Source organism: Euphorbia lathyris, chromosome 8 (assembly GCF_963576675.1).
Source record: "Euphorbia lathyris chromosome 8, ddEupLath1.1, whole genome shotgun sequence".
In the NCBI taxonomy this organism is placed as follows: domain Eukaryota; kingdom Viridiplantae; phylum Streptophyta; class Magnoliopsida; order Malpighiales; family Euphorbiaceae; genus Euphorbia; species Euphorbia lathyris.
The window spans coordinates 23,067,716-23,084,920 of NC_088917.1; the positions used below are offsets into that span (position 1 = coordinate 23,067,716).

Genomic DNA, 17,205 nt, shown 5'->3' on the forward strand with positions numbered 1-17,205 from the left:
CCAATTGTAAAATATATCCCCAAATTGCTGACATGGACTGCAATTGAAGAGACACGTGAAATGCAAAATCGGCAATGTTCGTGGACTGTGATAATCAGATCTTTGGCATGATACGAATCCGGGGAAACGCTTTTACTATTGCTTCAAGTACGGGATAAAAAAAATTCCAATTTGGGGTTATGTTTTACAATTGAACAAGTTTAAGGGGTAAGTTGTTACAATTGAAAGTTGAGGGGGACAGTTGCAATATTTAGACAAGTTCAGGGGGTTATTCGTTTATTAGGCCAAAAAAAATTGTGATTAACTTATATATAGCAGACTTAGTAATTGTGTCAGTAATAACTAAATATCTTAGAAATAACTGATATTTGGAAGTTCCGTTATGACAGTTAAATAACAGTCAACCTAATTTTTTCAAATTTTTGATAACGTAAGGTTAAAATTGATATTGTTTTGGAACATTAAAGTTAAATTTGTATCATTTCATATATTAGAGTTAAATCTGTATTTTTCCAAAAACGTTAAGTTCAAATCTAACTCTTATCCCAATAAAAGAAAATATATAACTTCTTTTATAACGAAGACTATGTTCTTTTTGACTGACATTAAGTAAAATGAACTGAACTAAACTGAACTGAACTGAATTTTACTGAAACCGAAATAATAATATAATCTTTTAAAAATAGTAATAATTAAAATAAAAAGCTTATAAAAATAATAATGGTTCTAATAATAATAATTATGATAAAAAATAATTATAATTATAATAAGTAATAATAAATTACTGAACTGAACTGAATATAATATTATTGATCTAAACTGAAATTACTGATACTGAAATTAAGTGATAAAGTAATGGAAAAATTACAAAACTGGATCAAATGGGAGGTCCATTTACATATTTAACCCATTTACTCATCATACTATATATTTAGACTGATTTTGTGTGACTTTTCCATAATACCCCTAACCTTCCCACGTCCACCACTCGCGAATCGCCGCTCCCCCTATCTCCTTGGTTATGCGAAAAGTTGCTCCTGCATTAATGATTTCAAGACTTCTGATCTTCCTTTCTTCCTTTAAATTGCACAAAATCTGCACCATTTAGTCAAAATCACAATGAATTTCTCTTTTTCCTCTCTTCATCTCTTGATTCTGCAACTTCCCAACCCTAGAAAACGAAGCCATGGCTTTTCATCTTCATGTTCGTTGCTTGGTTTCTTTCTTCTTGTTACCATCAAAGAAATGGTTTTTCTACGTTATTTCCTTCGTTCTTCCCATGTTATCATATTGTTATTGTCGCTTTTGGGGGTGAAAGGGGCGAAAAATGTAAGTATCTGTTTTTTCTGCGTTTTTTCATGAATTCACTTCGCAATCGATGGTTTCGCTAAGCTTTCCGAAGAGAACGAGCCTGGAAAGTGACGATCTACTTCGTTAATCGATGATTTCGCGAAGATATGCGAAGAGAAAGAGTCTGAAACGTATGAATCTACCTCGCGAATCGATTAGTTCGCGAAGTCTGCGAATAGATCCTCACGTTTCAGACCTCGCAGACTTCGCGAAAGCATCGATATGCGAAGTAAAATCACCTCTTCCCCTGCACATTTACATTCGCATGCTTCGCTAATCTTCATTTCGCGAAGCCAAACTCGTCTTTTTCCATGCCTAACACGATTAATTTTTTCTGTAGATGGTTGAATACGTAACATCCCTTTCTGGAAGGCGACGTACTGGGCTGCAGGAGAGATGATTTTCCTTCCTGTATAGGGATGAACTTCCCCAACATTGACACATTCACTCCTAAAGTGGTTGGTTAGGAGAGGTTGTGTCAATCTTGGGGTGCACCATGGGACACGTCCATCCCATGGTGCCAATCTTCAAAGTGAACATAACTTAATCTGGTACCAATTTTAAATCGGATGAGTAATCTTGGTGTGCACCGTGGGGCACGTCCATCCCAAAAGGTCTGGAAGTCCAGACCTTTTTGGGATGGATGTGTCTCATGGTGCACACCAAGATTACTCATCCGTTTCAAGATTGGTACCAGATTAGTTAGGTTCACTTTGAAATGATTAGTTAGTAGAGTTCATTGTGGCAATCTTGTTGTAAATTTTGATAATGTTATGATTTGAATGTTGTTATTGTGGCAATCTTGTTGTAAATTTTGATAATGTTATGATTTTAATGTTCGAATCCGTTGTTGTTTGCCATTTTTTGTTATATACCACTTTGCGAATTAGCTTCAAATCATATCCAGCATTCGCATATGCGAACTAAATTCATCAAGCAAAACAAACTTCAGCTTCGCAGGCGAAGCATATGCGAACTAAATTCATTAAGTAAATCCAAACATTAGCTCGCAGGCTTCGCATATGGTCGAATATGCGAAGTCAGACGGGATGGGGCGAGCCACGCGTAAATATTGAGGGTATTATGGGAAAGTCACACAAAATCAGTCTAGATATGTAATAGGTTGAGTAAATGGATTAAATATGTAAATGGGCCTCCCATTTGACCCAGTTTTGTAATTTTCCCTAAAGTAATAGAGTAAGTATGTACTTCCTTGACGAGTATTCTAAAACTTTGTAGTCCGTCTTTCACAGTTTGAGATTAGATACAAGCTTTGGACATTTAATCTGGTTTGGACCTATGTAAGCCCACGTGTGAAACAGATTGGGTTTAAATATTTATTATTTATTAAATATTTCAAATTATCTTTATTGGGTTTTGTTAATTTAATTACCTAAATTCTAGTTTTTGACATTTTTATTGTTCATAATTATAGTTTATTTTAATTTTTTTAAATATGTATATTAGTTGATTGGCTTAGGTTGGTTTGGAATTTTGGAACTAGTTTTTTTAACCTTGGCTCAACCAGACTCGGATCCAAATAGAATTTTAAATGGGATGGAGATTATTCATTCTCATTCTCAGATATTCGTCCCAAGAGAGAATCTTTTTTTTTTCCCTCTTGAATAGAAATAGGAAAGAAAATTTTTCTAGAGATGAGAATGTGGTGGGGATGGGGACGAGAACCTTTATCCCCGTACTTATTTCCATTATATCTTCATAAGAATTTTATTTAAGAAATAATGTGTAAAAATACCTCTAACATTTACAGTAATGAGCAATTTTATCCTTAACGTTTAAAATGGTGCAATTGTATTCTAAAAGTTGGCAGCCAATAGCAATTTTACCCCCTAACATTGATAACTTGGATCAATTTGAGAAATAACTCATCAAATTGTTTTCTCGGTCATGAATCTTGTCATCTACACTTCATATGTGCGTCAATTTATCATTAATCAGCAACAGATCACAAACATATGATTAGATGTGAAAAAAAATAAAAAATATATTATATTTTGCATAAGTTGGATAAAAAAATCCAAATATTTCGTTGAACTTAAAAATATTAATTTCTAATTCTATTATTAAATCACAAAATATATAAAAAAAATTTTTTAGAAACAAGTGATATGCAGGTGTAAAAGAATAAGGAACATAATATATATGTTTTGTAACGATGCCTGAAATTGATTCAATTTGTCAACGTTGGGGAAAAATTGCTCTTGACTGCCAACGTTAAAGATAAAATTACACAATTTAAAATGTTATAGGTAAAATTGCTTCTAGAGGTAAACGTTAGGTTATTTTTAAATAAAAAAGGTAACTGTAAAAAGCCAATTAATCCAAACTCTTAACGACTAGGCATTCGCGGAATTTCATTTTAGGTCTGCGATATGTATATATATTTTTTTTTTGAAATTTTTATATCTCTAGTATTTATTCAGAGAGAAAACTTGAGCAGAAACCAAACAAAAAAAACTGCCAATTTTTCTACTTCCTTTCTCTTTCTCTTTCTCATTTTCTATTTTGTTGATCTACTTTGATGAGGATGAAGGATCTTCCTTCTTCCTCCTCACATCGGGTTACATTTCTATATTTCTTTTTATTGCTTTTTTAGTCTGTGTTCATATATTTCATTGGAACTCTTTATCCGTCTGATTGTATTTGTTTTCTATTATTCTATTGTTTATGCTTTTTTCGGATTTAGCAAAAGCAGAAATGGTTTATCTTGTCCGTAGATCAATAAATCTACGTGGTTACAACAAAAAAAAAGACTCATATCCAAATATTCGGAATAGTCTAAAGGATGGAGTTTGGATTGCAGATGTCTCTCAGCAGATTTGGATTTACAAAAAATATATTGTTGTTTTGTATTTTTTATGCCTTTTATGGTTTCTTTTTGCTCTTTGTAGTCATTTTCATCCCTTTGTGGATGTTGTTTTTGTTTTAGCGTGTAATCATGTAAGATTTTTACATTTTGCTTGTTGTACTTGTTCTTCTATTTTCATCTAACGAAATTACAAGTATTTTCTCACAAAAAAAAAAAAAAAACTTGAAAAATATCACATATTTGGTAATTTCCTCAATGATATTATTATTATTATTAAATACAATTTCAGAAATTCACTTGTTTGGGCCACTTAAAGAACCGTAAAAAGCCCAATGGAATGCGAATTCAGAAATTCATGTATTTGGGCCGCTGACGTAAAATCCCAATGGTCTTTTCTTATATCAGGCCTAGTCCATTTCTAATTGCGGATCGCCACTCAATTGGACCAATCCAGTGGTTGTTACACTATTACTATAGTCTCGTCAACACCAGAACATATCCCCATCCTGCTGCTGGGATACGCCTGCCTGTGCTTCAACAAACTCGAATTCATCATTAGATTTCTGAAACGAATTCATTACATTTCTTCAAAATCACTGAATCAATCTTGGAAAAGATAAACTTAATCGGTATTTCTCCTGATCGCGGAATAGCATTACAGCAACGGTCATTGGCGTATGGAAGCTCCATCTATCCGAGTTTAGGGCTCTATTTACTGGAGTAATTTTTATTTATGGCTTATTGGCTCAAAGCCGCAGAAGGTTTGTGTTTCACAGAATCTATCTCCTTTAATTTCTTGTTCTTTCAAATTCCATTTCCACGATTCTATGGTCTGATCCGTAAGCTACAGTGGCAACGAATATATTTTGATTTGTGAATTAGCTGGATTTGCGCTTGTCATAGAATGTATTGTATTTTTCGGTTACAGTGTCTGCTTGTGTCTATTTATCTAATTTGCTTTACTCTGACTTGTTTTGCTATGATCTTGATATCCGGAATAGATTGTTCTGCATTTATCTTATTTCTCAATTAATTCCGTCTATTATTTTGTTGTATGGCAACATCTCATTGTAATCATCTGGTATTTTTACAAAAAAATTCTATCTATCCTAATTTTATAATTTGCTTGAAATTCTTTTGTTGGAAGTTGTACAAGGTGGCACCTCTTGCTAATATTTATTGATGCAAAAACTTGTAATTCAGGATACATTTCACAAGTTTCTGTCAATTGTGATCCTTCAATTCAATAAAGTATGAAGTTTGTTATTGTCATGGTCAGATTTATTTGAAGTTGTAGACCGGAGGGCAAAGTTGGTTGTTAGTGAATTGGCAGATGAGCAGTCTGATTCTCAGTTGCCAGGTATGTGTCTTCAGTTGTCTGTCCTTGATGTTTCTTTGACGTTGAGAGGGTTTTATCAACTGATTGTCAGTCTCTTTGGAAGATTAAACATGATTAATACTGTCCTGCTTTGGACATTCAACCATAGAAGCAATTATAACAATGAGCTCACTTTATAGTTAGTGCTTGGTGATATGTAATATCCCCAATAGCTTCAAACTTTTAAAATTTAGAGTTGATGCACTGCTATTTCATTGTAATTTAAACAACAACAACAACAAAGCCTTAGTCCCGAAATGATTCGGGGTCGGCTAACATGAACCATCATATAAAACCGTGAAAATCAAGTCGTGTCAGCGACACAGATTCGCTCCCTCCACTCCGTCCTATCCACTACCATATTTTCCTCAATTCCCAATAAACTCATATCACTCTCGATCACCCTCCTCCAAGTTTGCTTAGGTCTTCCCCTACCCCTCACCACTACATCCCTTTGCCACTCTTCGGTTCTCCTAACCGGCGCATCAAGCGCTCTACGTCTCACATGGCCAAACCACCTTAGTCGGTTTTCTCTCATTTTATTCTCAATAGATGTAACCCCTACTTTTGTCCTAATTATTTCATTACGCACCCGGTCCTTTCTCGTGTGACCACACATCCATCTCAACATACGCATCTCCGCCACCGACATCTTATGGATGTGGCAGTGTTTCACTGCCCAACACTCCGTACCATATAACAATGCTGGTCTAATTGCCTTCCGGTAGAATTTTCCCTTCAATCTATTAGGCATGCCGGGATCACAAAGGAAACCCGTAGCACTCTTCCACTTCGACCAACCAGCTTTAATCCTATGGGCAACATCTCCATCTACTTCTCCATCCGTTTGGATAATAGATCCTAAATACCGGAAGCAATCCGAGGCCTGAACAACTCTCCCATCTAGGGTGATTGTCCCTGCCTCCCTACTCCTACGGCCGCTAAACTTACACTCCAAATATTCTGTCTTACTTCGACTCAACTTAAAGCCTCTAGATTCTAGAGTTTGCCTCCATAGTTCCAACTTCATCTCCACTCCTTCTTTCGTCTCATCAACCAACACAATATCATCTGCAAACAGCATGCACCATGGTATACCATCTTGAAGTGAACTTGTTAGTTCATCCATAACGATGGCAAAAAGAAATGGGCTTAGTGCGGAACCTTGATGCACTCCAATCGTAATAGGAAACTCTTCAGTTTTCCCAACACTAGTACGTACACTCGTGCATACTCCCTCATACATGTCCTTTATGATGTCAATATATTTCCGCGAAATGCCTTTCCTTATCAAGGCCCACCAAAGTACTTCCCTTGGTACCTTATCATATGCTTTCTCCAAGTCAATGAAAACCATATGCAAGTCTTTCTTCTTATTTCGATAGTGCTCCATTAATTGTCTCATTAGATGGATGGCTTCCATAGTTGATCTTCCCGGCATAAAGCCAAACTGGTTTTCCGAGATCTTCACCGTCCTCCTTAGCCTTTGTTCAATCACTCGCTCCCAAAGTTTCATAGTGTGACTCATTAATTTGATTCCCCGATAGTTGGCACAATCTTGGACATCGCCTTTGTTCTTATACAAAGGGATTAAGGTACTTTTCCTCCATTCTGATGGCATCTTATTGTTTCTCCAAATTTTGTTGAAGAACGTCGTCAACCATTCGATTCCTCTTTCTCCCAAACATCTCCAAATCTCAATAGGGATGCCATCAGGTCCTACTGCTTTCTTCAACTTCATCTTACTTAATGCCATTTTGACTTCACCCTTTTGAATTCTCCGCAGGCATTCATGATTTATCATATCGTGATGGATACTTATATCTCCAACATCTTGTTGGCGATCTCCATTAAATAAGTCATCAAAATAGGACCTCCATCGTTCCTTGATATCCTTATCTCCAACTAGGACTTTCTGGTCCACATCCTTCATTGTAATTTAAACCTGTAAATTAATTTTACTTGCAGTCAAATTCTGTTGAACTGAAAGCATGCTAACTAAACAATTTCATGTATGGCAATGATAATTGTAAAAACTCCTAATTCCAGTTGAATGTTTTTTGAAAATTTCAAAAGATGTGTTTGAGTATTGACAATGTACTTTAATGACGTTTAGTCCTAAAACTTTCAAAAACATGTCATCTGAGCTTGGAAGTAGAAAGAAAATCCTAGTTATTTTAATAGATAAGCAGGATGAGCAAATCCAGTGGTTGTTAGACTATTATTACTATAGTCTCGTCAACACCAGAACAAAATCCCATCCTGTAAATTAATTTTACTTGCAGTTCAATTCTGTTGAACTGAAAGCATGGTAGCCATAGAATCTCATGTGTGGCAATGATAATTGCAAAAACTCATAATTCTGGTAGAATGCTCGTTGAAAATGTCCAAAGATGCATTTGAGTATTGACAATGTGCTCTATCTAGTGACGTTCTAGTCCTAAAACTTTCAAAAATAGTTCATCTGAGCTGAAGGTAGAGAGGAAATCCTAGTTATTTTAATAGATAAGTATAGCGAATCTTGAAAATATTCCGGTAAAAGAAGAAGATATAGTAATAAATCTAGTATTGATGATTTCACTCTCCTGATTGACGACATTGTTACTGTTCCTTTTTTTCCCTTTGAAATCTTTTAAGCTTCTAATGGACAAGGATCTGGATCTAAGAGAGCAAAGGCAAGGAGAAAGGTATCTATCGCCATACCTGTATTCTTGTAATGGCTCCTAAACCTTTTTATTTACCACCATATATTCATGTTATGTGAAACTTTCTGATGGTTAAATCTACAAATGGGTTCTTTGTAGGCTAAAAAGACTCTATCCATAGAATCGCATAAAGCAAGTGATGCTACTGGGGAGTTGACTAGTACACAACCTTCAAAATCAGATGTAGCGACTGATGAAGATAGAACTGCTCTTCAAGATGAAAATAATGCAACCCCGTCTCACAAGTCTATACCTCAAACAGCCACTGAAGAGAAACCAAATACTATTGAAGATGCCTCCAGCATTAAATCGTCGGAGGGACTAGCTACTGAAGATATTAAACATGATACTTATCCTGTGGAAGTTCCCATATCTGCTTTCGATGTAGATGCTTCAGCATCAGTGACAGTATCAAATGGTGAGATTCTGAATGAGAAGGCTTTTGATATTGATTTTGAACAACCTCCATCTTTACCTGCCAAAGACATGGAAGTTTCCAATGAAAACAGTCAAGAAAATCCAATTGATGTGAGTGAAACAGACAAGCTTAGGAATATTGATGTTCCTTCAAACATTGACCAAGAGAGTTTGGAATCTTCAATTGCTGACACTCCTGCAAATGGTGAAGCTCCACAAAAAGATGTTGATATTATGGTTGAGCCTCTTGTGAATCAGCCGAACCAGCAGCAGCAGCATAAAGCTGATGCTTCACCTAAGAGGCAGCATAAAGCTGATGCTTCACCTAAGAGGCAGCATCAAGCTGATATGTCACCTAAGAGGCAGCATAAAGCTGAGTCTTCACTTGAGAGAATTCAGGACCAACTTGATGAGGTAATTTATCTATTATAGGGGAGAAAGGCATGCTACAGATATCCTTGTGTGCGTGCTAGAATTCTTTGATTAGTTATCGTTGGTCTACAGGCTCAAGGGTTGCTCAAGACTGCAGTTTCCACTGGCCAATCTAAAGAGGCGAGGCTAGCACGGGTAAGCTCTAGATGCTAACAATTACTTTCACTATTGTCACTTGAGTGACCGGACTATGTTAGGATTCAGTGGCTTTCTATGGTCTACTATGTATTGATAGAAAATTAAATCCATCTTAGACAGCTGGTCAATAATTAGAAGGTCCTAGGATAGGAATACCAAGTACAAACCTTAGTCGTAAGTTGTAGGTCTTACACAAAATGACTTGTCTAAGTAAGGCCTATTGCAAGATACTCTAGTGATTTTGGATTATGTATCTACCCATAATCAGATGGCTTGTAGGACCATTCTCACAGAGATGCTTCTTCCTAGAAGGATCATCTTAGACTGGATAACTTTATCTGCTTGAATCAGCTGTTCTTTCTGCCCCCAAGTTCTATTATACCTGCAGGATTCCTTTTTTTGGATGGTTTATTGATCTTCCATTAATCATTCAGGTATGTGCTGGGCTTTCAACCCGCCTTCAAGAATACAAATCTGAGAATGCACAGCTAGAGGAACTTCTCGTTGCAGAGGTGGGATAGCCTATTTCTATTTCTGTTCTTGATCTTTATGGGTTCTGAAAATTGTCAAATATTTGTCTATATGCACCTGCTGCGATGTTATTGAAGAGAGCTTTACTTGGCGTTTGCCTTAACAGAGGGAGCTGAGTAAATCATACGAGGCTCGAATGAAGCAGCTACAGCAAGATTTATCTATATCTAAAGGTGAAGTGACAAAAGTAGAGTCAAATATGGCTGAGGCTTTAGCTGCAAAAAATTCTGAAATTGAATCCCTTGTTAATTCAATGGATGCACTCAAGAAGCAGGCTGCTTTATCTGAAGGAAATCTGGCTTCTCTGCAGGTTTGCTCCTCTTTCATTGTTATGGTTGTCTTATTTTAGGTTATACTATTTAGGGTTTTTTATTATTTAAGTGTCTTTAAAATTTAGGAGTCTTTTATTATTTTATGTTCAGTTACTGCCTATTATTTAGGTCAGTTTGTGTCTTTTTGCTGGTAGTATTTATTAGGCTTTTATTCTTTTATTTTTGGTAGAATCCTAAGGGTGGTAGAATCCTTCTTGGCTAAGGATACCTTAGGTGCTTAGGAATCTTGTACCTCTTTATAAAAGGGGATTCTTTATCGATCAATTTTAGGCATAATTTTAAATCAAAAATATCAGGAAGAGTTGGTGATCTCTTAAATCAAAAAATCCACCATCCATCGTTAAGAAAATAGGTCCTTCAAAGAAGGGCAGAAATACCAACAAAGGAATCACATCTGATTTCATTGTGGGAAGACCCGTGACGAGAACCTATTCGCGGGCGCATAACATTCATGTTCAAAATTGTGATATTCTTGATCTGTTCTTATGAAGATGACTTCTTCATGTAAACCAGCACACTTTGCAGTTTACTCTGCCAAAATTAAGCCTAAGTGAAATGTTTAATCTATTTTTTTATTTGAATAGAATAGGACTCTCTCTCTCTCTCTCTCTCTTCACTAAGCATCGTTGAGTAGTCAACAGTTGTCTTATACAGACTTATGAAGAAAATATATCGTGCCTTCCATTTCGCAAACCTGCCAAAACAATTCTAATGTTTGAGTTAATTGGAGAGCGATTTTTTCGGCTAATTAATTTCTATGTGATGCAAACTAATGGGCTGTTCCTTACTCTATCTCATGTTACTACAGTTGGCATTTATTCACTATCAATACTTCCTCTCGTCCATTTTCACTCTAGAGCTAGTTACTTACTTTGTTATTGTAGATGACTGTAATAATTTTAGGTAACTTTTATTTCTTGTAGTTTTGACTTGCTCCTTTGGTTTGTCATTAAATTTAGGGATTAGTCTTTCTTCTTCTAGTGAAACCTTACATTATCAAAGTACTTAGTCTTTATTAGGGGTTTTTAACAGTTTACATATTCCAGGCAAACATGGAGTCTATTATGCGAAACAGAGAACTAACAGAGACAAGGATGATGCAGGTAAACTAGGTTGTTCTACCATAGATTAAATTATGTCACTTCTATTTTAGGACAGTTCATATATAAGCTTTTTTACAATGAGATGCTCATATTATAAATTATGTTCTTCTCTTATCAGGCACTTAGGGAGGAGCTCGCCTCAGTAGAAAGGAGGGCCGAAGAAGAACGTGTAGCTCATAGTGCTACTAAATTGGTTTGTGTCCGATCAACATAATCATCTAAACGTTGTGCTCTTTTATTCTGATAATGTCCATTTGGTAAAATAGGCAGCTATGGAGAGGGAAGTGGAATTGGAACATAGAGCTGTTGAGACATCCTCTGCTATTGCTAGGCTCCAGGTAATAATGCACTGCCAGATGATGCATGTGATTCCTTAGCTATATATGTGTAGATGATATTCTTCTTTCTATTGATTTTCGTGGTTTCAAGTTGTCTATTTAATTTACCTCCCTTATCTAGAGAATTGCGGATGAGAGAACAGCAAAGACAACAGAACTTGAGCAGAAGGTGGCACTGCTTGAGGTATGTAGCAGTAGCAGTGAATGTTTTCTTTCTGGCATCTTGTTTCATCATGATGAAAAAAAGAACAGTGGCTGGAAGTTACTGATCCATACAATGTCTCCAATCAGGTTGAATGTGCATCCCTAAATCAAGAGCTACAAGACATGGAAGCTCGTGCTCGTCGCGGACAAAAGAAGTCCCCAGAAGATGCAAATCAAGTAATTCAGGTGGCCATGGAATATGATTCCTGCTCACTGATTGAAATATATACTTTTGGGAATTCATGGAACTAGGGTAGATATCCTTTTAATTGACCTTCTAGTAAAGTAGTTTTTCCAAGAACTATGATAATTTATGAAGAATGATACTTATTTATGACTTAGAGATATTTACACTAGTATCCTTCTGAAGCATGTATGCATTTGGATGTTGAATTTTTAACTATCAAGCGGTATGCACTTTTTACCAAATTAGGTTTCTGTTACCCGTAAATGTTGTCTCGGGTCTTGACAAATAAAATAGGTAATTTTCCTGCTAGTTAGATGTAAAAGAGAAGTGATAACATTTATCGTCTAGCACTGTAGTAGTAAGTAATTGTACCGCATACTCTGTTCTCTCTGCCCACTTACTGACCCTTAACTTGTAAAATGTTTAGATGCAAGCATGGCAGGAAGAAGTCGAGCGTGCTCGTCAAGGTCAAAGGGATGCTGAGAGCAAGCTTTCTTCTATGGAGGCAAGGGTTTTTTCCCCCTTCTGCCAAATCTTGTTATCATTGTCTCCGTTGCCTTGTAAATATGTTGACAAAATGTAGTCAAATTTAATATAATTTTCAATGGGAGAGTTTTTCTTCTTACCATGCATTGATAATGCTGTGGAATATTTATTTGTATGCTATGGTCTATTTGCCTGCAGGCTGAAGTGCAAAAGATGCGGGTTGAAATGGCTGCCATGAAGAGGGACGCTGAGCACTATTCACGTCATGTAATCTATTCAGTATATTAGATTAGACAATCCTTTTTGTTGTCATTTTAAATTGGTAGATGTGTCAACAAAAATCAAAGCACAGCCTTAAAAGCTAAAGGTGTACATAACTATTGTGGAATTACTAATTTCTCTGTAGTTTGCTAATATATGTGCCATATATACATAGGCAGGTAAAAAAAAATTGTTGCAAAAAGGATTAATAGCGTTATTAAAATCTACTTGATGACAATGAGGGTATTAACTTGCCTCACAAGTCCATGAAACATTGACAAGTATAAGGAAATGAAGTATATTACTAGTTTGCATTAAGGATGTACTTCTGCATTTAATTGGCTGTAGTTGCCTTCTACAGGAGCATTTGGAGCTGGAGAAGCGCTATCGTGAACTAACTGATCTATTGGTAAGATAATCGTAGAATAAATTGCAGTTTTCTCCACAATCTATGCTGGCATAATTTTTAATAATGGTCTGTGGTTCAGTATTACAAGCAAACACAGTTAGAAGCAATGTCTAGTGAAAAAGCTGCTGCAGAGTTTCAGTTGGAGAAGGAGTTAAAGCGCCTTCGGGAAGCACAGGTCTGTTCTTAAGTATTTTCTTGATAAATGATGGTTACCTATACTCTTGATTTTTTGCTTCATCGTGCATATAACCCACATTGTTCATTAACAGGTCGAGGCTGAAAGAAGTAGAGTTTCCCGTCGTGCATCTTCATCTTGGGAGGAAGAAGCAGAAATGAAGGAACTTGAGTATGTTATTTCAATCTGACAGGGTTGACATTTTCATGCTTCTCTTGATATAAGGATTTGGAAAAGAGTATTTGCATAAAATGACCCCAAATTTGTTGGGATTAAGGCTCCATTTTGTTTTCCTTTTTAATGATTTTTTTTGGCAATTGATCGAGTGTTTAGCTTTATCTTTGGATTTTTTACTTCAAACTCTCTTGGGCAGTGAATATTTTAAAGAAATTTTCTTATATTGTAACTTTTACAGGCCTCTGCCCTTGCATCACCGTCATATGGAGGCTGCAAGCATGCAGGTATTCTTTTGCTCGTATTTGAATAACCGCTTTCACTATATCTATTTCTTATGACCTTGAGTTTCAAACTGGACCATTCAGTTGCAAAAGGCAGCAAAGCTATTGGATTCAGGTGCTGCCAGAGCCACAAGATTCTTGTGGCGGTATCCAACAGCTCGACTTATCCTGCTATTCTATCTGGTAAGAAATCGTCTCGATTTATTATTTAAATTAAAAATATGGATTATTTGAAGCATTTAAATTGTATGATGAATATGAGAAATTATATGCAGGTATTTGTGCACCTCTTCTTGATGTATTTATTGCACCACCTTCAGGTATGTAATGTTTCCCTATTCTTCTCTGCTATTGTTCCGCTTTGCTGCATTAATTAGAAAACTATGTTATTTTGTTTAGGAAGGAAGCAACTTTTTTCCAAATTGTGATTAGGGTGTCCTTGAAATGCTTTGACCTTTAATTATCTTTTTTGTTTTTCCAATTTGCGTTTTGAAGGAACAAGCGGACGCTCTTTCTGCTCGAGAGGTCGCCGAGTCTATGGGTCTCACAAACCCTACTATACCATGATTGGGGAAGTCGATGGTAAGCAAAAGCTAATCCCTTATACTTTTTGTCTGCAAAAGTGTCTTAGTGTTCTAAAGAAACTACAGGGTGTGAATATTAAGAAAAAATGACAATTCGCTGAAAAGCCACGAAAACTACTATTGCTGTTTAACATCTTATACATGACATATGAGGAGACAGTCAATCCCGAAACTGCTGTAGTTTAGAAGCACCATATGGCTTCATGTGAAGACATAAATTCAAATGAGCTTGCAAATATTCTCTTTTAGTTTTGATTGTCAATTAGATATGCCTCTTGGATTTTGAATTATAATTCCACAGTGCTGCTGTAAATTCAAAATTCCCTTAGTAAATGGAATATTCTTTTATTTGTCATTTGGGTGTTTGGTTCTAGGATTCAGCAGTTTCCTTTTTTATTTTTTGGAGTAGCCTCGACTTTAGTTACTAAGGGCCCGTTTGTTTTACCTACTGTTTGCTGTTGCTGTTTGCTGTTTACTGTTACAGTTTGCTATTTGCTGTTACGGTTTGCTGTTGCTGTTACGATTTGCTGTTTGCTGTTGGAAAAAACTGCTTTTCCAAAAAGCAGAGATTCTCTGCTTTTGTAAAAGGCTACTTTTCGTGTGTAAAAGGCAAACAGGAGACCATTAACCAAACACCTAATGTTGCTTTTCAATTGTAAAAGGCAAACAGGAGGTCACTAACCAAACACCTAAAACTCTCTCTTTTGAAGTGAAAAGGCAAAAGGAGCTTGAAAATGAGCAACCAAACACCCACTAAAATTTGCTTCTACTTTTTCATGAAAAGACATTTGCATTTATTATTATTGTTATTGTTACAAACAAGATGGAGTAGTCAAAAGACTCCATTCCCGGATTTACTAATTCTTTGATTCCAATAAGATGGATTTTGAATTAAGATATAGATTCTCGATTGGCTTAAAGCATTATTAGTTCTTGAAGTGGTTTTAGTTTTCCAAGAATTTAAGCATTAAATTTTTGTATTGATTCGTGTGTTTTTCAATATTTCAAGACTTGTTCTCCAACCATTACATGAGAGAGTTTTTTTTAGTTAACCAATATAAATTGAGAGAATTACAAAAACTAGCACCTTTTAGGGGGTTAGTTTTCTTTTCTAACTCCTTTTGAAAAACTCACTAAAACTAACACATTTTAACAAGTAACTTCCAAGTTTACCCTCATCTTCTTCCTTAACATAACTGTGTCTTTGTCTTTCCTCTATCTCTTTCTCACGCTTTCTCTCTCTAAAGAATAGAATAATCTACAGAATGACTTGAATACTACAACAATCAATCCAACCCACAGTTTATATAACAAAATTTCTACAATCATATAAGTTTTTTATTGGGTTTTAGTTTTATTGAAAAGATTTAAAGCTTAGTCCATTCATCGTTATGGTGAACGGCGAACGGAAGAGGAGGAAGGAGCGACCATTTTTTTCCGGCAATCTCGTCCCAATATATATTGTTTCTCTTCCCTTTTCATGTTTTTCCTGGTCATGTGAATCCAAAAAACAGTGGCATTGTTATCTGAAAATGGATTTGAGTTGGAATATCAATTTCAGATTTTTTCCCCGACAGTGTCGATATCTGTAGATATCTGTCGATATCTGTCGATATGTGTAGATATGTGTAGATATGTGTTGTCGATATCTGCAGATATCGACAAATATCTACAACACATATCTACACATATCTACAGATATCTACATATATCGACAGATATCGACACATATCTACAAATATCGATAGATATCTACAAATATCTACACATATCTACAAATATCGACAGATATCTACAGATATCTACAAATATCTACAGATATCGACACTGTCGGGGAAAAAATCTGAAATTGATATTCCAACTCAAATCCATTTTCAGATAACAATGCCACTGTTTTTTGGATTCGCACGACCAGGAAAAACATGAAAAGGGAAGAGAAACAATATATATTGGGACGAGATTGCCGGAAAAAATAGTCGCTTCTTCCTCCTCTTCCGTTCGCCGTTCACCATAACGATGAATGGACTAAGCTTTAAATCTTTTCAATAAAACTAAAACCCAATGAAAAACTTATATGATTGTAGAAATTTTGTTATATAAACTGTGGGTTGGATTGATTGTTGTAGTATTCAAGTCGTTCTGTAGATTATTCTGTTCTTTAGAGAAAGAGATAGAGGAGGAAAGACATAGTTATGTTAAGGAAGAAGATGAGGGTAAACTTGGAAGTTACTTGTTGAAATGTGTTACAGTAAAACCTCTATATAGGAATACTCTATATAAGAATAACCTCCAATTTGTTATAAAAAATTTCGGTCCCAATTTGGGCCGGTTATAAATAAGAATAACCTCCCAAATGTTAATTGTTATACATAATCCAAGTCCCACCTTTAGAAACTATACCTCTATATAGGAATAATTATGTAAATAATGTATCTATGTATTAAGGATTTAAACAAAATTTATTTAAAAATTATTGAGATTAAATATGAGTTGGCACACAAATTCCAACTTTAACTATAAATTCTTACCATTTTCCCATAAAACTCTTTTCTTTATGTATTGGAAACTAAACTCAAAACTCTTCCAATTCTTTAGGTATTGGAAATAAAACTCGTAGACTTGATATGCTAAACATTAATTTGTTTTATTAAACTAAACTCAAAACTCTTCCAATTAGAGAGTTCTTATTGTTGTTAAATTTATAAACTTTAAGTGTTGATTTTTTTTTTTGGGTACCAAACTCTATATAAGAATAACCTCCCAATTGTTATACAAATTGTCCGGTCCCAAATGTATTCCTATATAGAGGTTTTACTGTAGTTTTGGTGAGTTTTTCATAATGAGTTAGAAAAGAAAACTAACACCTTAAAAGGTGCTAGTTTTGTAA

General features: G+C 35.4%; 1 protein-coding gene across 2 annotated transcripts; it reads left to right on the top strand.

Moving 5' to 3' along the window:
* Positions 1–4,693: 4,693 nt before the first annotated feature.
* On the top strand, positions 4,694–14,673 carry LOC136202387 (golgin candidate 1). Of its 2 annotated transcripts, none has more exons than XM_065992969.1 (21): positions 4,694–4,941; positions 5,460–5,540; positions 8,196–8,245; positions 8,363–9,094; positions 9,185–9,247; positions 9,685–9,762; positions 9,888–10,091; positions 11,160–11,216; positions 11,335–11,409; positions 11,483–11,554; positions 11,676–11,738; positions 11,846–11,935; positions 12,373–12,450; positions 12,630–12,698; positions 13,054–13,101; positions 13,181–13,276; positions 13,371–13,447; positions 13,692–13,737; positions 13,819–13,917; positions 14,010–14,054; positions 14,230–14,673. In XM_065992969.1, the coding sequence occupies exons 1-21, from the start codon at positions 4,914–4,916 to the stop codon at positions 14,299–14,301; spliced, it is 2,223 nt and encodes a 740-aa protein (XP_065849041.1). In that variant the 5' UTR covers positions 4,694–4,913; the 3' UTR covers positions 14,302–14,673. The 2 variants fall into 2 exon arrangements, with proteins under 2 accessions (XP_065849041.1, XP_065849040.1); XM_065992968.1 differs by having other exon boundaries at positions 4,695–4,941; positions 11,846–11,944.
* Positions 14,674–17,205: the final 2,532 nt, after the last annotated feature.

What these genes read in the sequence shown, in the direction of transcription:
- LOC136202387 (XM_065992968.1), top strand. Translation starts at nt 4,914, where the DNA reads ATGGCTTATTGGCTCAAAGCCGCAGAAG. An exon ending in GAAATCTGGCTTCTCTGCAG is followed by an intron (nt 10,092 to 11,159) that starts GTTTGCTCCTCT and finishes TACATATTCCAG; the next exon opens with GCAAACATGGAGTCTATTAT. An exon ending in TGGAGGCTGCAAGCATGCAG is followed by an intron (nt 13,738 to 13,818) that starts GTATTCTTTTGC and finishes TGGACCATTCAG; the next exon opens with TTGCAAAAGGCAGCAAAGCT.